At 37.6% G+C, this 21244-nt stretch overlaps 3 protein-coding genes across 4 annotated transcripts; all 3 read left to right on the top strand.

Moving 5' to 3' along the window:
* Positions 1 to 501: 501 nt before the first annotated feature.
* vps53 (VPS53 subunit of GARP complex) lies at positions 502 to 13225 on the top strand. Of its 2 annotated transcripts, none has more exons than XM_020940375.2 (22): positions 502 to 636; positions 925 to 1005; positions 2292 to 2341; positions 2450 to 2516; positions 4080 to 4166; positions 4343 to 4458; positions 4742 to 4861; positions 5115 to 5193; positions 5287 to 5430; positions 5504 to 5646; positions 5719 to 5863; positions 6885 to 6983; positions 7070 to 7164; positions 7830 to 8072; positions 8571 to 8718; positions 8878 to 8960; positions 9032 to 9110; positions 9176 to 9324; positions 9395 to 9464; positions 9558 to 9695; positions 12192 to 12296; positions 12417 to 13225. In XM_020940375.2, the coding sequence occupies exons 1-22, from the start codon at positions 550 to 552 to the stop codon at positions 12582 to 12584; spliced, it is 2496 nt and encodes an 831-aa protein (XP_020796034.1). In that variant the 5' UTR covers positions 502 to 549; the 3' UTR covers positions 12585 to 13225. The 2 variants fall into 2 exon arrangements, with proteins under 2 accessions (XP_020796034.1, XP_020796035.1); XM_020940376.2 differs by having other exon boundaries at positions 516 to 636; positions 6888 to 6983.
* Positions 13226 to 13352: 127 nt separating this feature from the next.
* Positions 13353 to 15281, top strand: rflnb (refilin B). The gene is made up of 3 exons (XM_020940437.2): positions 13353 to 13944; positions 14173 to 14267; positions 14350 to 15281. The coding sequence occupies exons 1-3, from the start codon at positions 13774 to 13776 to the stop codon at positions 14678 to 14680; spliced, it is 597 nt and encodes a 198-aa protein (XP_020796096.1). The 5' UTR covers positions 13353 to 13773; the 3' UTR covers positions 14681 to 15281.
* A 743-nt stretch (positions 15282 to 16024) lies between these two features.
* Positions 16025 to 20966, top strand: dus4l (dihydrouridine synthase 4-like (S. cerevisiae)). Its single transcript, XM_055166696.1, has 14 exons — positions 16025 to 16346; positions 16415 to 16536; positions 16637 to 16754; positions 16846 to 16968; positions 17184 to 17410; positions 17513 to 17777; positions 18651 to 18671; positions 18780 to 18884; positions 18961 to 19061; positions 19163 to 19310; positions 19432 to 19567; positions 19666 to 19768; positions 20136 to 20236; positions 20313 to 20966. The coding sequence occupies exons 1-14, from the start codon at positions 16255 to 16257 to the stop codon at positions 20346 to 20348; spliced, it is 1698 nt and encodes a 565-aa protein (XP_055022671.1). The 5' UTR covers positions 16025 to 16254; the 3' UTR covers positions 20349 to 20966.
* Positions 20967 to 21244: the final 278 nt, after the last annotated feature.

Raw genomic sequence — 21244 nt, 5'->3', positions numbered from 1 at the left:
TTCCCTTAATTACAGGTTTGTTTTTACAACAGGCCTACTTTTTTCAAGTTTCAAGTCTGACAGCTTTGTCAGGAAGCAGTAAATATATATACATATACAGAGAGAGAGAGAGAGAAAGAGAGATTGTTGTTGGTCTATTAGGCATGTTGTTGTTGCATGTTGCATATAAGTGATTACAGATTCAGATTCAAAATGCACATTTATTCACATTATAGGTAAACTGCCTGTTGATATTTTGCAACAGCAGATGGTGCTACTGTTCCTTCTCTTCGATCTCCCTATCAGAGATTAGAACATGGATGTACAGTATAGTGAGGTCCATTTTAATTGTCGTTCGTGCAGAGATGAACAATATATTTCCAAAGCCATATGAACATGGTTTGGAAATATATTGCATTGTCATCTTTTCACAGTTCTTCACAATGTGTTATTTTTTTTAACGATTACAAAAATTCCTACGACTTTGAAGAATCTTCCTTCAACGTCATCACGCAAGCCGTAAGCCATCTCGCCAGGAAGTAGTTTGGGTTTTTGGTTTTGTTGACAGCAATGATGGAGGAGGAAGAATTTGAATTAGCAGAAGATTTAGAAGCTATTTTGCACCTTACCCCTGAAGTGCAACTTGCGATCGAGCAGGTATTCACAAGTCCTTTGATATGTCATTTTTGTTGTTTGTTTTTTTCGTGGCTGCAGTGTTGATCTTGTACAAGCTGTTAGCTATCGTGCTACCATACGGCGAATTGTTGGCTATGCAAGATATAATATCCAGTAGCTCTTTATTATAGTCTTACTGTGCCTTTACATTGCCTGGTTTAAAAATAACTGCATGCTTAATTTCGCTAGGACAACGCGGTACCAGTGCTGTTATTCCAATGTCCTTGTATTTAATTCAAGTATCTTGTATCTTGATTGTGTCTGTGTTAGGTTTTCCCCAGCCAGGACCCACTGGACAGAGCAGATTTCAATGCTGTGGAATACATCAATACACTGTTCCCCACAGAGCAGGTAAACCTCTTCAAGATATATAATATATATATATATATATATATATATATTATATATATATATATATATATATATATATATATATATATATATATATATATATATATATAAAAAAATGTGTTTCTCACCTTCCACGGTGGTAGGTCTCTCTCACCCTCATTGAGCTCGGGTCCTCTACCAGAGGCCTGGGAGCTTGAGAGTTCTGCGCAGTATCTTTGCTGTTCCCATACTGCACTTTTCTGGATGAGATGTCCGTTGTTTTTCCCGGTATCTGTTGTAGCCACTCTTCCAGTTTGGGGGTTACAGCCCCGAGTGCTCCGATCACCACAGGCACCACTGATGCCTTTACTTTCCAGGCTCAATATATATATATATATATATATATATATATATATATATATATATATATATATATATATATATTATATATATATATATATATATATATATATATATATATATATATATATATATATATATATATATATATATATATATATATATATATATATATATATATATATATATATATATATTATATATATATATATATATATTATATATATATATATATATTTATATATATATATATATATATATATATATATATATATATATTATATATATTATATATATATATAAATATTTTTATTTTTTCATTAGATGTCTTTTACTCATGTATGTTTAGCTGTTTACAATCTATATACTGTCTATATAATGTTTATTACAAATATTTTAGCCAGTGGTCAGTGAAACACTTTGTCCCAAACCTGTAAATTGCTTGAGTTAAAACTCGAGATTTTCATCTGAAAAGGGAAATTGAAAATAAATACAGAACTGTATGAATTTGTTATCTCCACTAGGGGTCGGTATAAGGCTGTACTTTTAGCGTAGGAGTGTATTTTCAAACGAACCTATTTAGGACTGTGCAATTAATCGAGATTGATTCAGTTATTTCTAATTGTCAGTTATCTGATTTGATCTTTTTAATCAAGTGGTCCCTATAGCCAATCATATGTCATGTAAAGCAATGTAGTTTGGAGTTCAGATGCTAATTTTTTGTGTCAAATGCCCATTAAAAGTATGTTGTTAAAAGTAAGTCTTGTTTATGTTTGGGAAATAAATACTAAAAGCCAAAATTAAGTTGTTTTGACTGCCTCTGCAGGACTGGGTTTACTACATTGTAATGCAGTAGACTTTTTCCTATGAAAATTAAGCATCCCTCTTGAACTCTCCATGAAAAGTTTTAATATAATATTGCTTTTGTTTTTGATTTTTTTTTTTAGTCTTTAGCCAACATTGATGATGTTGTCAACAAGATACGCCTCAAAATTAGGTATGTATGTGTATTAATGTACAAATTTGTATTTTATTTGCCTAATTATTATTTGTTATAAAATATTGATATTTTTTACCTTATTCTGTTCTGTGTTGATTTTTGCAGACGCTTGGACGACAACATCAGGACGGTGGTCAGAGGACAAACCAATGTCGGCCAGGATGGTAGACAGGTGACCTAAATTCCGCTTCATTGAGAATTCTATATTAGCACTAGCCACATGTTGTATTATTCAGAGTTTTATAGTAGAGACTGCTTCCAATAATTGCCCCCAACTCAGACAAGCATGTTCCTTTCCCAAGTGCGGTCTTTTCCCTCCATACGGCTTCTATGGAAAAGGACAGGATGACTCAGTTCCAGACCATGCTTAAACTGCAGCTCTTTACGGAAAACATGTCTGGGAAATGGATTCCTGTACACAAATAATAGGATTTCTTGGATTTCATGTATTTTTCATTTTGTGGTTTTATGATAGGGAAAATGTTGGCATGTTGGTTTTGTCCATTTTCCTTCTCTGTCAAAAATGGTGCTTCAAACGGAACATTGCGATTACATAGAAAAGTGTGTGTTTTCCGACTATTTGTCGTGTGTTCCTGTCACCGTGCCTGGCCTGGTCTGCTACTGTTTGGTAGCATGCAAAAATGTTCCCAATCCCCTCCTGACTAATAGAGTTACACAGTACACAATCATTTCAGTTTGTTTTTCCAGCCCCACAGATCTATGCCAACTTTTGTAAGGGAAAATTCTTCGTGCAGATGGAAAGATGGAGAGGTGTTTCAGAAAACGGTGGCAGAACAATACAACAGTAAAGATTTTCAGATCTCATGTGGAAACACTGGAGACATAAGGAAATATCCATAGAAATCAGATATCTGGCTTTTGTTATAATTTGAGAACCTCTAAGCTAGTGGTCCTCAAACTGCGGTATGCAAGCTTCTTTTTGTGGTATACGGATTGCTCTGCTGTTCAAACATCTCTGAGTAAATTTTAATCCAAATTTAGTCATTCTTTGGGTTGGTCTCTGTTTAGAACTAGTATAGCAGTTGTGTACTTCCTTGTGGTGTTTATGACCTTGTTTAGCCCTAGTGCAAACCTGGAATAGCTGGTGCTTCAGGCTTCCACAAATCTCTAGTCTTCATAGTAACAGTTTGCTGTGGCTATTACAATACATGAAATGTAGCTAATATATTTTAATTATATGTATGTTTGATGCCATTCTGTACTTTTAATATAATATCATCAAAGTGAGTATTAAAAGACCTGGTATGTGTGTGCTTAAAGTTTGTGTGAAAACAGATAAGATCTTGGGCATGGAGGCGCCTGGGCAGTGGTCCTTCTAAGCTTTCCTTCAAGGCCAAGTACAGGAAATGAGCATGTGAATGCAGCCCACAGTGACCTGCTGCACTCAATGCACTAGTGACATTAGCAACACTGGAAGCTTGGGTTGCATTTGCCACTCCCTTCCTCTTGTCAATGACATTTAGGGTTTTTTCCTCTTCAAAGAAAAATGTTTTGCTAATCACTGTCTAATATAAAGTGAGCATTAGTGTGGAACAGTGAATATGGTTTAGCTTCATCGAGTTCTTCTTAGCCTTGCCATACTAAATAGCATTTTGTTCCTAAGAGTACAATTTACAGTATTGTTTTATAAAATCTAAAATATACCATGGATTCTTAAGTTTCTGTGTTAGTAACTATATGTGAAATTGTGTCTGTCTCTTGCTTTTTGGCGCAGGCATTGGAGGAGGCACAGATAGCCATTCAACAGCTATTTGGAAAAATCAAAGACATCAAAGACAAGGCAGAGAAGTCTGAACAAATGGTATATATACACATGTTACTTATTATGTGCTATTATATACAGTCTGTGTCTAGTAGCTATGTAGTACAAGCTCCTGTATTTCTTTTTTTTTTCCAGTATTGATTGCTCTTAATTATTGGGTGTGTTTTTCCCTCTATTGTCTTGTCTCCTCTGATTTTTTTCTCCTTCCTGTTCAGGTCAAAGAGATAACAAGGGACATAAAGCAGCTGGACCATGCCAAGCGGCACCTCACTACATCCATTACCACGCTCAATCACCTGCATATGTTGGCAGGGGGCGTGGACTCCCTAGAGTCAGTACATTTCTTCTTAAGGGCACATGATCATAAGATTAACCATCCTGAGATTATATTCTGTACATACTATTACCTACACTTTGAATATTATATATTTTGACTGATTAGGGCTATTTTTTTTACTGATGAATCTTTTCTGTTTATGTGCACACATTTATATTAGCTTAGAGTACTTACACAGCTGCTATAGCTACATAAGAAAGCTGTCTTCATCTGTCTTCGAAATTTTACTTAATTTACATTACAAGGTAATATAATTTATGGCATTTTTCTTTTTCAGAGCAATGACCAGAAAGAGGCAGTATGGAGAGGTGGCCAATCTGCTACAGGGAGTGGTGAATGTTCTTGAACATTTCCAAAAATACATGGGGATTCCACAGATCAGGCAGCTGTCAGAAAGGTACACAAAGGTTCAGTATCTAAAAAAAATATTATATTTTAGAATCTGTTTAGATTCACCTAATTACATATTCACAGTAAGTGAAATTTTCTATTTTCTCTAATAGTTGCATGTGTTATTTATTCTGCTGGAAGGTACATAAGAATTTCTCTACATATTGTACCATATGCATGTTTATGTGACAAAACAAACTAAACTAAACAGTTGTAAAATACAATAAATTTTTCCCCTGTAACACTGCTCTACTTTTTAGAGTAAAAGCAGCACAAAGTGAACTGGGAACACAGATACTGGCTGATTTTGAGGAAGCATTTCCCTCCCAAGGCTCCAAGGTAATAGAGAGCTGTCTGTGTTTTATGTTGGGAAACTGTACTTAACTATGCACTTAATGCTATGTTTCTTCTTGTAACCACACATTCTAACAGAGACCAGGAGGACCCAGTAATGTACTTCGGGATGCCTGTCTGGTGGCTAATGTTTTAGACCCACGCATTAAACAGGAAATTATTAAAAAGTTCATCCGACAGCACCTATCTGAGTACTTAGTTCTTTTTCAGGAAAACCAAGATGTGAGTTCTCCCATATATCCACATCTATATTTGGTGTAACTTGTACTGTGAAAGTAATGGCTCTGTTCCTCAGGTTGCCTGGCTTGACAAGATTGATCGGCGTTATGCTTGGATCAAGCGTCAGCTTGTAGACTATGAAGAAAAGTATGGTCGTATGTTTCCTGAGGAGTGGTGTATGACTGAACGTATAGCTGTAGAATTTTGCCATATCACACGGTAAATAAAACTACTGTTTATGAGAAAGTAATTCAATTCAGAAGTCCTAGTTAACAATTTTTTTTTTTCTAGAGTGGAGCTGGCCAAAGTTATGAGAACTCGAGCAAAGGAAATTGAAGTGAAGCTGCTACTTTTTGCCATTCAGAGGACTACAAACTTTGAGGGTCTGCTGGCCAAACGCTTCACTGGATGCACATTGACTGATACTACACCTGGGGTAAGACCCATGCACAAAATGACTAATATGCAATGTACTATTGCGACAGACGTATATATCAAAGCTGATCATTTTAAGTCATATTATGTATTAGTTAAAGCTGGATTACCTGATTTTTAAACATGAAAGAAATGGGCATTTAAACTGTTACCTGCAGCTCTAACGTTTTAGATCTCACAAACCCACATCACATGTGTGCAAAGTGAAGTAGGGTAAAAAGCAACAAAATACTCCACTGTGTGACATCAGCCTTATTCTTAGATACTGATGCTGCACAGTGATCTGCCTTGACACAATGTATTCTGTGGGAATAACAAAATCTATGAAATGAATGAAATCTTTGACTGAAGGTCTACTATATAAGTAACATATTACCATATTTTCCGGGCTATTAGGCACGCTCTTAAGCCTCCAACCTCATCAAAAATTGACTGTGTGCCTCGCAATCCAGAGCGCCCTATACACGAATCCACTCAGGTGTCCCAGCACGACTTCAGTAAACTACAAAGCCGCAAACATGCGCGAAGCAGACAGCGACCACGCAGTGAAACACACCCACAGCCACACTCATCACTCCACGCGGACGAGGAATGGAACGGAGGAACGAACCGAAAAAGCGAGTGTAATGTGCCACTTCTAGCCACAACTGAACAACTGAGTCACTGTAAACATGCCAACAATCTAACGGTCCCAGACAGCACCCTCCCTACACGCCACAATTGAACAAAGCCCAGAGTCACAGTGAACGTACCAAACAAAGTCCGACTGACCCATCTAACTGTTGTGTTTTGTCCGGTGCGGTTTATTTGTGAAAAAAGTTCAAAAATAGACCATTTAATGACAGTGCGCTTTATAATCTAGAGCGCCTAATAGCCCGGAAAATACAGTACTTGGCTTTTGTTCAACCTGAGAAGTTAAATCTGAATATAGTTGTGTATTGTTAAGTGTATGGCAAGGTCCAATAAGATTAGGTTTTATTAATACACAATTGAAAACAATATATGCTTAAATTCTGTTACAGCAGAAAAGACCAGAAAGCCCTCTTGACCCCACTAACCCCTTCCTAGAGGATGAGCCAGGTGAAGATGTGGGCGGAGAGAAGGATGATGATCTTTCTAGGGTGAGCAACCTTCTCAAACCATATCATTCATTAAGATAGAAGATAATGCAAAGTGTTGATTGTAAGACATTTTTCTGACCTTCCAGCCCCGGAAGCCTAAAGCACCAGACAATCCTTTCCATGGCATCGTGTCCAAGTGCTTTGAACCTCACCTCTATGTCTACATAGAGTCTCAAGACAAGTAGGCAACAACCACCGCTCAACACAACAGAAATTTACCTGGAAAACATCCTGTTTTCTATGATTAGTCAGTTACTAATATTATTACATTTGATAATTTGACCAAAAGTTAAAACTATTGATTTGTCATCAGTTCTAACTTGTGTTCTATCTCTTTCTCTTCTATTGTGTATGTGTGTGGGTGTGTACCACATTTCTTCTTGTGACTTCTTTTACCTCTTTCTTAGCTCTTTCCTGTCCCACTTTTACCTATCATGATAACACCTGACATAAAACATAGGATGAATAAGTGCAAAGCTTATGTACAACCCTTTCCTCTCGACTTTTCTTTAAGCCATCCTGTTTGTCTGCTCAAAGAAAGCAGTGACCCACTATTCATTTACAGGAGCATTGTAAAGTCCAAAGAGCAGGGGCCTGGGCCAAAGCAGTGGGACATAACAGTGAGAACAGTGGCCTGCTTGTTTCAGCTCTATTAGAATTGGTCCACACAAACTGCAGCTCTGTACATCCACCCAGTGTAGCCTTAGTAGTGATATTTCTTCTTTATAACGCCTCCTTTTCAGATTGTCATCTCTCTTTACCTTATATTTAGTATTTCAATGCATCTTTAGTTTATTTATTCATGCTTCTGAACAATGCACTAAACAAACATGTGTGTTTATACAGGAATCTGGGTGAACTTATCGACCGTTTTGTAGCAGACTTCCGAGCACAGGGCCCACCCAAAGCGGGGACAGAGGAAGGTGGAGCTGTGCTGCCTAGCTGTGCCGACCTCTTTGTCTATTACAAGAAGTGCATGGTTCAGTGCTCCCAGCTCAGCACCGGGGAGCCAATGATTGCCTTAACAACCATCTTTCAAAAATATCTAAGAGAATATGCTTGGAAAATTTTGTCAGGCAACCTGCCTAAGTAAGTTTAGACACACAACGTTGTAAAGTCAACTATCACTGATATCATGAATAGATACTATATGTCCACATGATTAAAACAATACAAGATAAAAATGACAATTACAACTTCACCCAAAGCCCAAATGCACAATTTTCAAGCACCCACTTTTGTGGTGTTTGGCCTTTTGTTTAGAGCTTAATTATAATTACACAAATGCTTTTACTCAGAAATCTCTTCCATAGTCAAAGCCTTACTCAAACGTTTCACACACTTCAATGTATCCACTGCTATGAGTCCATTCCTCTCCAATTTTATGTTTGGTTAATTTTTATGGAGCTTTTTGACGATACCCTCGAAAAGAATTCAAGCTATGTTGTTCCTTTGCCACATTGTCTTTGTTATGGCATTCATTTATTATTGCTTCAGTCACAGCATCTTTTCAAATTTGTTTTTGATTTCCTTGTTATTTGATAGCATGGTAAGTTGTATTTGAAATCTTCAATTGTCTGTCTACAGGTCCAATAGCAACAGTGGGGGTCTGACTATCACCAGTCTGCTGAAAGAGAAGGAAGGGTCAGAGACGGCAAAATTCACTGTAGACGAGCTTTGTCTAATTTGTAGCATCCTTAGTACAGCAGAGTACTGCTTGGCCACAACACAACAGGCAAGCACCAGAAATGACATATTATGTTTGACCTGTGTTTATTTGTTTTATTTGTGTTTATGTGTTTTGTTTTGTGTGTGTTTTTGCAAAGTTGTGGCATTTCATTAATGTTTAGAAATAATATTGTACATTAACAACTAATTACAATGTATGTTCTAGCTGGAGGAGAAACTCAAGGAGAAGGTAGACAAGCCTCTTGTGGAGAGGATTAATTTGACTGGTGAAATGGACACATTCAGCACGTAAGATAGCATGCTATTAGCTAAGACTATAATACTTTTTGTACTTCCTAATATACTTGTTGTTTTGTTAGTGTCATCTCAAACAGTATTCAACTACTGGTTCAAGATCTTGATGCTGCCTGTGATCCTGCACTTACTGCTATGAGCAAAGTAAGTTGATTCATTGTTTTTTTTTTAAATACATTTTAAAGTTGCAAAAATAAAAATCTTCCTAGATGCCATGGCAAAGTGTGGAGCACGTAGGAGACCAGAGTCCTTACGTAACATCCATCATCATGCACATTAAACAGAACGTGCCCATCATCAGAGACAACCTTGCGTCCACGCGCAAGTACTTCACTCAATTCTGCATTAAATTTACCAAGTAAGTCCTCACACAAACAGCTTCCTATGGTGTTTGCTATGTAATGATGATTAATACATTTCTCCATTAGCTCTTTCATTCCCAAATTCATCAACCACCTCTTCAGATGTAAGCCTATCAGCATGGTGGGGGCTGAACAGGTAAACAGTTTATTTATTCACTTACATTTGTGAATAACATTAGCAAAGTATGGTCACTTTTTGTTGTTAATTGTTTTGTTCTGTGTATTTAAGCTCCTTCTGGACACCCACTCACTGAAGACAGTGCTGTTAGATCTTCCTTCCATAGGGTCACAGGTGCTCCGTAAGGCCCCTGCCAGTTACACAAAGATAGTAGTGAAAGGAATGACAAGGGCTGAGATGATCCTTAAGGTGAGCACCACAGAAAGGATTTAAAGGGGGTATATCAGGTCTGTTGATACTTGGAGCACTTGAGCACAATAGATTCTGGAAAAATGTAAACTTTGTTCTCAAAGAAAAGTTTTCCTACTGAAAGGTAGATTTACTTTAACCTAAACATATTATCACAGTCACTCTAACTTTATGGAATACTTGAGGTTTTTTATGACATTTAACTTGTGTGGGTACTTTGCTGGCTGCTTTTACAACCACAACCCCAGTCTGGTGCCTTTTAAGGTTTCAAACTACAGATACTACAAAATGTTGGTATGTGTTTGAAGGGGCTCTCTTTATTTCTCTATTGCCATTTAAAAGTGATGTTAAAAGATCTTTTGACCTTGGTACTTGTCTAATACATGACCAAAAATATCTTGGCACAATCTTCCACCAACTGCCTTTTCCAAGCAATGAGGCGCTAGTCTAATATGAAACAATAGTGAGAAGAATGATCTCTGTATTATGTTTGTGGTCAGACTGCAGAGCCAGAGATAAATATCTTGAGTTGAGCAGATTTTCTCCTCATGGTTTATTTTAGTCTGAAGAACTCTTTAATTGTCTCTTTAGCCCTTCTCACTTCTCAATAGCACTTTATGAGGATGTTTCCATAAACAAACCTAACTTGCATGAGATAGGGAGTAAATGGAGCAAATGGAGCCTGTGTTCATTGGTTTAATTAGTGCAAGTTAATATGGCACACACATGCATTTATTTACACAGTATGGGGCTGACCCGGAGCCAGTGGGGAGGTCTTTGACTATATCCATGCACCCCCTGATCCCCCTGCCCCAAACATTTATCCAAGCACTTATTAGATCATGTTATGAGTAGATTAAATGATAAAGGCACAGGCTTAAAACTGTCCTTGGTCCAGAATAACCTCTGGCCCTATAGAACACTGGTATGTAGCAGCTACCTCTCCCTCCCTAATCAACAGTCTCTTGGGAGTAAAGAAATGTGTAAACAAAACCACACAGTGCATGTTTGCATGTCCCTTGATTTCCCAGAGTGCTTCATTCTCCCCTGAATGTTTCCTGTCTGTCGTAAAATTGGTCTTGAAACAGCCAGTGGGTGCTGCCACTCGTTGAGAGCTGTGACTTAAAACTGCAAAACAAAGTTACTAAAAACTGCAGCACAAAGTCGGCCAGTGTTTGTGGCCTAATGTTTTTTTGTTTTGTTTTGTTTTATTTATACATTTAATTTTCCTTTTTAACTTTTCTACTGGGATAAAACCGCTGACTTATAAGTATTTCCATTCATCTGCACTTATAAAGTGCAGTGCTCATTACAAGAACAGGAACATATATTCCTTTAGGGTTTAGCCCACGTCTTTCTGTTAAATGTATGAAAATGTGTTCTGTAATATTGACAGAACTGTTTGAAGAAATTAAAAGTGATGTGGCTGCTCTGATATCTGTGACATCTTTTAATCCCACAATACTTTAATCTGTATCCATCCTGTTATCTTGTTCCCTGTGTCTGCCCTTGTTTGGCTTAATTGCCCCTCCCTATTTTGACACGTATTCCCTCTCTATTTCCCATTTTCATTCTTAAAGACCCGCTCCCCCTTCGCCTTTTACGAGGTCCCCAAAGGCCTTTCCTTGGCTCAGCTCCAGGACAGTTGCTAAGTAAATCACTCAGTCAGCAGGCCTGTAAGAAAGCAAAGAATTCCACACAATCCACACTTCCCATGCCTGCTTCCTATGCTGCCCATTTGTCCTTACACGGTACCCACTTTTATGTCAACCAGGACAACAAGGACAATATTCAACGTGTTTGTGAGCTTTGATTGCGTTTTTAAAATAGAATAGGAAAATGCTTAAAGAGCTGGTATTCCTTCTTTGTGAAATGGGTGGTGTAGGTCTGTCAGCCATGTGTTTGTCTGTAGAGGCAGCAAGAAGGCCTTTTGGTTCCACGTTTTCCATCCATGTGTTTCTGTTGTTAAATGAGTGAATTCACATTAACACCAAAGTATTCATTGTAAGATAATGCTGAAATTTGACGTTGTATATATTACTAATGGCATGCTCTGTATATTAATAATTTGAGGTGGGACAAGACACAATTTCCATGAGATGAGATGAGACACAAGATTGGGTCCACGAGAATGAGACAAGATGAGATTTTAACATCTTTTTTTTTATTGTGTAGCACAATTTTATCTTTACCATTTTTTTATTTTTTTTATTTAATATTTTGCAGTCATTGCACCGCTGTTTTTTTTTCTCTAAAGCTTCTTAGGAAATGTGACTCACCACTTAAGCCCTTTTTTGTCAAATCTAAAAACACATGGAGAAAAATCTCACAAGATAATTTTCCTCATGTGTGCACAGTTTTGTGGCAATTTTGTCTCGTGAGATCTTGTGGCACAAGATCTTGTCCCATCCCTGTTAATAATAAGGGGCTGTAGTGTGGTGCACAAAATGAAGATGTGTTCATAACTTTGTACTTCATAATGTCCATGTTTTCTAGGTGGTAATGGCGCCACACGAACCTTCAGTGGTGTTTGTGGATAACTACATCAAGCTCTTGGCTGATGGGAACCCTGAAACATTCCAGAAGATCTTGGACATGAAGGTCTCTTGCTTTTTTGAGTCAATTTTTTTTCATGTTTTTCCCTTGTTTAGTGGCATTACGGTGTCCTTGTCTAACTTCACAAGCAGGTGTCACTTTTATTGCTCATGTGTTTGTGCACAGGGTTTGAAGCGCAGTGAACAGAGCAGTATGCTGGAGTTGTTCAGACAGAGACTCCCCACACCTCCATCAGGGGCAGACACAGGGCCCTCACTGTTCAGCACCCCCACCCCAGAGCAGGAGTCTTCTCGTATCCGCCGACTGGAGAAACTCATCAAGAAAAGACTGTGACCACACGCTGCAGCTGTAATTCAAGTTTTCACCTCAAAGACTTTTATTTTCCATGCTCTGTAGAATATTAAAAAAAAAGAAATTGTTTGTCGCTATAACTAAACTCCTAATGGAAGAAAAATATACTTCCCCATTACTGTTACTGTTGTTGTTGCATACTGTATTACATATCCCACCTTCAATTTTTCAACACTAAAAGCCTGAACTTTGCAACAGTGTTGCAACAGTGTGCCTGCTCTTACTGGAACACAAGCAGATTTGACAAATCTGAACAGTTTCAGAAAGTTTGACATGATTACAGGATTTCTGCCTTTAATGAGTTAGAGTGGTAAGCAAATCATTTTAAGGTTTTATTTCAAGTTTGGAAAAATGAAATTAATATCAACATATAACATATAAAAATGCACCTCTTTCTCGAACTATATTGGCATGTGGTTTAGTGTTTTCCTGTTAATGTCTTCTCTAAAATCTAAAAATTAATTTTTGCCTTCTCATAACCTATTACCAATGTAATTGTTGGTTTCATCAGTGAAGGAAATCTATGAACAGTCTATTTAATATGTTTTAAATTATTAAATTAATAATGCTTTAGCTGTTTTAGCCTGTTTTAAAACCATAAATAAATGTTTTCTCTAATTAAATGCAGGTTATTTATTGATTTCCTTTGTTTTGTTTTTGTTTTTTTAATCGCTCTTGCATTAAGATTAATTATATTATATTAACCATAGCCTTTAATTTGTAAAGAAAAACATGCAGGAATTATTTGTCCTGCATGTAGTGGGAAACCTACAAGCCCATGTGGTTTCAACAGCCCCTTGCTAGTCTATTGTCCTCCAATCAGGATTGAGTTTCAGGCTTGAAAGGCGGTCCTATTCCATGTTTGTGGCTCCGAGGGCCTCTTTGAGGGAAAATGAGTTTGAAGAGCAGCCGCGGGTAGTAGCGCTCCCCCACATTTGAGCCACACGTAAAGATCTTTGTTCACGTCACGGTAGCATACTGCCGCGGCAGTCTTGTGCAGCAGAGGACTGCTGCTGTTGTGTTTCATTCAACGATCGCACTGGACTGTATTTGAGCTGGGAACAGTGAGTTATTGCAAACTGCCCAAGGCATCGCAACAACATCACTAAGAAACTGGAAGTGCCTGTTTTGAAACCCTGTTGGCATTGAGCAACGTTGTAGCCTACCAGAGATGGTCGGCAGACTGAACTTGCCAAATGTTTCTGGAGGAGATCCACTGGATATGAGCTGCTGCAGAGCAGACCGAGGACTCGATAGTCCGGATTCGGGTTTACCGCCCAGTCCAAGTCCCAGCGCCTGGCTCCCTGGACCAGCAGACAAGGAGGAGGGAAAATCTTCTCTGGTAACTCACAGACTATACAGAAGAGTAGCCTGTATGATAACTCCAGTCACACATGCTATAGTAGCTTACAGTCAGTGCTAAACTCACTACTTCACTGTGACTGATTTCACTTGACTAATTTTAATAAGGTTTTAATGAATTGGCTATAGCATATCATGTTGTGCAATGAATCTATGCCCACTTCTCACTTATTTGAAACTATTTGGCCTACTAATTAAACTGTTTTAGGCTCCATCCTTGCCTACTCGTCCATTACCACAACTACAGCCTTTGTCATATGGAGAAGGTGTATCTCTCAGCCCCTTACCTGCAAAGGAGATGAGGTTGGTGGAAAAGCTGCAATAAGAATGCCTTGTGTCTTACTGATATGGCTCCATAGACAAACCAATGTTCTTATGTTCACAGATACACCTCATGTATGAGTTATGACTCAGACCGTCACTTCATCCAGAATGTGACCCTGCGGCCTTGGGGTCAGGAGCTGGAGCACTGTCGACAGACCATTGTGGCCATGCCTCACAGTACCTGGCGTCATTACAAGACACAGCTGGAGTTTGAGCCGCGACACCGGCCTCACCAATTCAGCAGCACAGCGATCATCTACCCCAAGAAAACCAGTGTAATGTATACCACTGAGCTGAGCTACGACTGCCACCGCCTGGTCAGGCATTTCATCTCTAGTGTGGAGCTCGAGGCGTCAGGCCACAGACAGGAAGCCCACACAGTGAAGAGGTGATGGGCTGAGTACAAGAAACCACTGCTATATAGGCTATACATATACACATTGACCTGCTGTGTTTTTACACTTTGTTTTTACACTTTGATAGATCCTGTTTTGATTCAAATATCCTTGCAAAAAAGTTATATTTTACAGTATTTTATATCACAAAGTTTATATTGTGTTGTTTAGTTTTTAAATGTTGATGCATCATTGGGCTAAAGTAAGGGCAACAGCTGTGTCATTTGAGGTGTCACTTGGCAATGTTGTCCACATAATGTATGCACAAACAAAACATCAGTGCTTCACGTGTTTTTTTTCTGTCACCGGGTGATATGAGTTCTGCACAACTTTCATGTGTACACAGGTTTAAGTTTTTCTTTAGTCTATTTAAGCAAGGTTTGTGATTCAAGTCAACACCTTTCTATTCAAGTGTAAGCTTAATGTAGGATGTACAAATAGACCGTAGGTCTACTGTTTTGATGAAGGCCAATTTTACATGTTTTTACTTTGTGTGAATGGAATGCTGGATAATATTTATTCTCATCTTCAATTTTAGATGTTTTTATTAATGTTACCAAGTTTTATGGTTTTAAATAAAGTAATAATTTTATCCTAAGTCATCATTTGTGCAACCTTGATTTGGTGAGGCCATCTCGAAGGCCTAAGTAAATGAGGCTGCTTTAAGATATGGCGCCCCCTGGAGGTATACATTGCCGAATCTGCATCTTTAGCCAGATCATTACGATTTTAGAAGCACACGCATAGTGCAATTAACAGGCTACGTTGTTTGAACTTAAAATGTGTCAACCATTTACCCTATGATTATTTAATTTAGGCAGGTAAAATATTAAGGAAAACACAAAATTAGGCTATTCTTTGTTGGGTGAAGTGACCAGCTATGTAGGTGTTAACCGTTTACTGTTTACTCCAACCCGCATAAGACCATAGAAAGTATAATGCCCTTGAAGTAGGCTACAATAAAATTATTTTAGATTCACGCTTAGTTAGTATGACCCATATATAGTGGCATAAATTGTATTTCACAAAAAGTAGTAAGTAGTTAAGCTAAACGTAACACAAATGCATGCCCAAAACATAAAATGTAAAGAATAAAAATCTTTATACAATCAATATAGACTTGTAGAGAGTAAATTGTCCGATTTCTCAAAACACGTAAATGCAACACTCAAACTAGCTGAGTGCTGCAATATTCTTATGTAGATATTTCTGAGAGTTTAACACATTTATCTTCAATCGTGACAATTAATAAAAAAAAAAATAAAAACATTTGTTTAAAAATGTTGATTTGACGGTAGCGACTATATTGTGACGTAAAAAGTCAAAGGGCTACGGCGCATGTGCACTAGGCTTGTGTTGGCTATTGAACGAAAAACACATGGAAAACATTCATGGAAAAACAGGGCATGAACATTATTATGGTACTGTCAGACTCATAGCTATACAGACTTTATTCATTTAAAGTCAGTCAGACTATTGATATTAAACGGCAAATCGACTGGAAGTGTCGGGTCTGAACTCGCTGCTGCACAGTGCACTCTACTGGCTAACAACAAATCAGCTGTGCTAGAATGAAAACTTTCAATGCAAATACCAACGTGATGGAAATGTTTGAAACTGGAAATGTCTTGAAAATATGCGCTCCCATGGTTAGATATTCAAAGTAAGTATTATTACTATGTCGTTACTTGTGTTTTTTCAGTTCTTATGTAGTGTGTATTGTGTTCTCAGATTAGCCTTCAGGTCTTTGGTGAGGAAATACAACTGTGATATCTGTTTCACTCCGATGATAGTTGCTGCCGATTTTATGAGGTCTGAAAAGGCTCGAGACAGTGAATTCACAACTAGTAAAGGTGAGCAATGTGAATGATCATTATATTTTATTTAGACATTTATTTATTGAAAACTATAAATAGCAGTATGACAGAAATTGTGCTCTTCCTCATTGTAAAGGTGATAGACCACTGATTGTGCAATTTGCTGCAAATGATGCCCAGACCCTAGCGGATGCGGCCTGCGTGGTAGCCCCATTCTCAGATGGAGTTGATCTAAATTGTGGCTGCCCTCAAAGGTTCAAAAATGGTTTCATTATAATATAAGCTCAATATATGGATCCCTATGAGTTTAAATGTATGTTTTTGTTGTTTTTTTTTCTTTTTTAGATGGGCCATGTCATCTGGTTATGGGGCATGTCTTATCAACAAACCAGAACTAGTGAATGACATGGTTAGAACTGTCAAAAATCAAGTAGACAATCCAAACTACTCAGTATCCATTAAAATAAGGTAAAACTATATTATTGCATTAAAGTAATGAATCAGCTAGTGCTATTTATCTTTTACCTAAAGAGGCTGTCATTTAAAGTTTATATATCTGTAACATGTAAGCTTTGCAAAGCAAATATTTGTAATTTTTTATAAGAACTGTGCACTTACAGAATGCAGTACTAGAATGGAAAATGTAGGACACTATAATTACCATGTCCAACTTTTTTTTTTAGAATTCATAACGATATCAGGAAAACTGTGGATTTGTGCCAGAAAGCAGAATCTGCAGGTGTGTCCTGGATAACAGTTCACGGCCGAACAGCCCAAGAACGACACCAGCCTGTTCACTACGAAGCTATAAAGACAATCAAAGACAGTGTCAACATTCCTGTGATCGCTAATGGGGACATAAAGTTCCTACGGGATGTGGAAGCTACACATAAACTCACTGGTGTAGATGGTACAGTACTTAATAGGAACTGAATTACACTTTTACCAAAATAATTGAATATGGTAAATGTTCAATATGTGTTTCTCTTTTTGTCTCATTCATGAAATATAGGAGTGATGTCTGCACGAGGGTTGCTTGCAAATCCTGCCATGTTTGCCGGTTATGAGGACACGCCTTTGCAGTGCATATGGGACTGGGTAGATCTTGCTATTGAACATGGTACACCATTCACCTGTTTCCACCAACATCTGATCTACATGCTGGAGAGAGTGACCTCCCAGCCAGAACGAAAAGTTTTCAACTCTCTTTACAGTACCTCTGCAGTCATAGACTACTTGCAAAAAACATACGGAACCGAACAGGATTATACAACATAGTAATATACATTATGAGCTTTTAAAATTATGTTTTTTTATTGTGTAATAAATTTATTTTACACCAATTCCTCTGCATGTATGGATTTCCATTTATTTTAAGAAATTAGAAAATGTCACATTGTACTGTGCACATTTCCTGGTGGAGGTTGCGCCACCTGCTTATTTTAGTATAGATGTTATTGTTTTGCCTGGGATGTCCCACAATAAGACTGAAAGCCAATCTACTTGTCTATTGCTATATCTATCTCCATGGAGACAAGCAGGACATATTTATGGAAAGGCAAAACTCAGGCAAATATAGACAAGCTGATGGCTGACCCGGCTGGATCTGAAAGGTTACTTACTACATCTTAAGCAAAAACTTTGTACTTTCTTCAGAAACGAGTTAAATACACACCGTCTAAGATGTAGCATAACAAACCCAGAATCCAAAATCAGAAGCTCTTATTTTGAAGGACGGAAGTTGCGGTTGTTTTACGCGGGTGTCAAACCTGATACGGAAGTAAAAGTTTCTTGCCTCTTATCTGCAGTCGTGTTGCTGTTTGCTCTATCTGTTATTAGTGGTAAGTTAAGATGTCAGATAATGCCAGTATACTGTAATTTCATTAGTGTTTTTACCATTTAAGTGGCAAATAGCCCTTCTAGTTACGAAAGCGGTGACTTAGAGCAAGATGACAGATTTCTGATATCAACCTTTCCTGTATTATACACAATTGATTTTGTTTTTCATTCGAACCACAGACTGTGTGATTCTAACATACAAAGTAGTCGTGGAACATAACATACAGGTTAGGTCACTTTATCTATTTTTCCTTTACTTTAAAAGTAAATGTATAAGTCACAACTGACAATTTTGTTCACTCTGGGTGTAGTGAAAATTCTAGTTTTACAGGGTGCACCTGTGTACACTGCTCCAGAATACCAATGCGCTCCACCCAAGCCCGGACAACCCAAATTACTGTACAGGTATTGACTGAATCACTCATGCTCTTTTTTTGCAGACATCTTATTATCATGACACTCCAATGGACTGCTGTGGCACTCTTCCTGTATGCAGAAATGGGTACTCTGCTCATCCTCTGTATACCCTTCATCTCACCAAAGAGGTATGGTCACAGTTATGTTAGTGATATTGGCATTTTACATTGATCTAACTGTGTCTTCTTTTTTCTGTGCCTTCAGGTGGAGGAGCATTTTCCATTTGAGAATATGGAGCTATGTGTCAAGATTTTGGAATAAAGTCTTTCTTACCATGATTATCATCCTCATTGTTCTGTTCCTAGGTGGGACGATTTGTTGTTGCACACAATACAAACCTAAATTGAATTGTTATTATATGCACCGTAATGTTTTTTTCTTCTCCTTTTTTTTTTGGTCTTGATAGATGCTGTCCGGGAGGTGAGAAAATATTCGGCCAAAGATGTGGGTACAAATGCTAAGCTACAACCAAACATGTATGACCACCTCCACATGAAGCTCTTCAGAGCACAGCGGAACCTCTACATATCTGGCTTTGCTGTCTTTCTGTGGCTGTAAGTATTTAATCCCAATGACTCACTCATTGTTTGTCTCACAATTTACCAACTGAGGTTTTGAAAACGCACTGTGTCCTCTTTCCAACCGGCCTCCATCTGACTGGTGTGATTTCTGTAGGGTGATGAAGCGTGTGATCACCATGATAAGCCAACTGGCATCAATGTCTGATACTACAGCTGCTCTCCAGGCACAGGCTGATGGAGCCAACCAGGCTGCTAAGAAATACATGGAGGACAATGAGCGGCTAAAGCAAGTAGGGCAGACAATACGCTAAAACAAGAGTAAAAATAACTTCTTGATTAGTTTTTTTATAACATGTAATAAGACTAGTACTGTTGTTTGCTTTCTTAGTCTCTAATGGAAGGAAAAGGTGACCAAGCTACAGCAGAAGGAATGGAGTTGTTGCGTGAAGAAGTGAAGAAACTCAAAGACGAATTGAAGGCATCTGATGAAAGTGAGTATTGTAATGGTTTGTTGTTGTTGTTGTTGTTTCTCATTTCATTTGTCTTTTTGAGCAACATGCAAGTTTCGCTATGCATTATGATGCAGCAGTTAATTTGTCCTCAAAAGGAGTAGAAAGAAGTGTAAATGTATGTATGTATACCCTAGTCCAACCCTCCAAAATGCATTTTGATTTGTCATGGTGAGGTTTTTATTCTTCCTCATTGACGTGGCAATTTGCTAACATGTAGATACACGGTAAGTTAAACCTTATTTTGTTAAATCATTCTTCTCAAAAATCATTCATAAACTGTCCAGATGCTGTACATGTTGTTAGCCAGTGTAATTGTGTGTTAGTTACATCTACTCGTGTTTTTCAGCATTGACAAAGTCTCACAGTGAGGCTGATGTGATGAAGAAGCAAATGGAGGGTCTTGCCCGGGAGTACGACCGACTGCTGAAAGAACACCAGGAGCTCCAGGTAACATAAATGTCTGTTATCTGTCACCTATTGTCTTTTCTCATTTAATTTTTCTATTACTATTTATTTATGTCAGAATCGTGAACATGCTGGAGACAAGAAGTCTGACTAACAAGTGCAAGACCAGTAACAAGATAGTAAGCCAGACACCTAACCATTTGATTTTAGAAATACTTTGGTTTATTCGGGTTTGTGAAGAACTCCACAGTGCATTTCAGAATGTGCTAGTACAATGAATAGCTTGTGAAGGTAACTCTACTCTTACTGTGTGGAATAGATTGCGTATGCTGTATATCTTTAGGCAGTCTAATGTTTAAAGATACTAGATTTTTTGCCAGTATAAAACCAATTCTCTCATGTCTGCAGTGATGTGTGTGCACTGTGCAGACATGTAAGCATACTGTGTTGTTGTGTTAAGAAGATTATTGGTTTTGTTCAGTTTTATGTTCAAGTTGTGTAAGATTCTATGTGAAATTAATGATTTTACATTCCCCAAACAGACTTTTTATTCAGAATAGTTCAGTCATAGACAGGTGTTTTATTTTGAAAATTTGTAGAAAAAGACAAAACAACTGAATGTCATAGTCATACGGATTTCTGGCGCGCTTTTTTTTCTTTTCTTTTTTTTAGAATTTTAAAACATAGTCTTTATGCTTTTTTTTTTTTTTTAAGAGTTGCAGTGCCTTTGCTTTTGCACACATTTTGTACAATAAAGATTCCTTGATTGTTTTGTATTTAGTCTTCTTTATAATAAGGAGAAGGAATTAATTGCATATTAAAATATTTATTTTATGTAACATCAATCCTATATTTTATTTTTTTACAAAAATAATAAGGGAAAAGTATGTACATTCTTATTTATGCATGTCAGTGCCATTAATTTATGAGATTAGACCATTTTCTTGCATTTTTCTGAACATACTTGTGTATGACACCAAACCTGATTTAAAGATAACACAACATACAGAGCTTAAACCTACCTCACAATATACGTAGGCAGAAGGCTAT

This window comes from Boleophthalmus pectinirostris, unplaced genomic scaffold, assembly GCF_026225935.1.
Source record: "Boleophthalmus pectinirostris isolate CB_2022bp ecotype Guang Dong unplaced genomic scaffold, ASM2622593v1 HiC_scaffold_9, whole genome shotgun sequence".
Taxonomy (NCBI): domain Eukaryota; kingdom Metazoa; phylum Chordata; class Actinopteri; order Gobiiformes; family Gobiidae; genus Boleophthalmus; species Boleophthalmus pectinirostris.
Note: the sequence above shows the minus strand (reverse complement) of the source record. Positions and strands in the feature narration are given on the sequence as shown.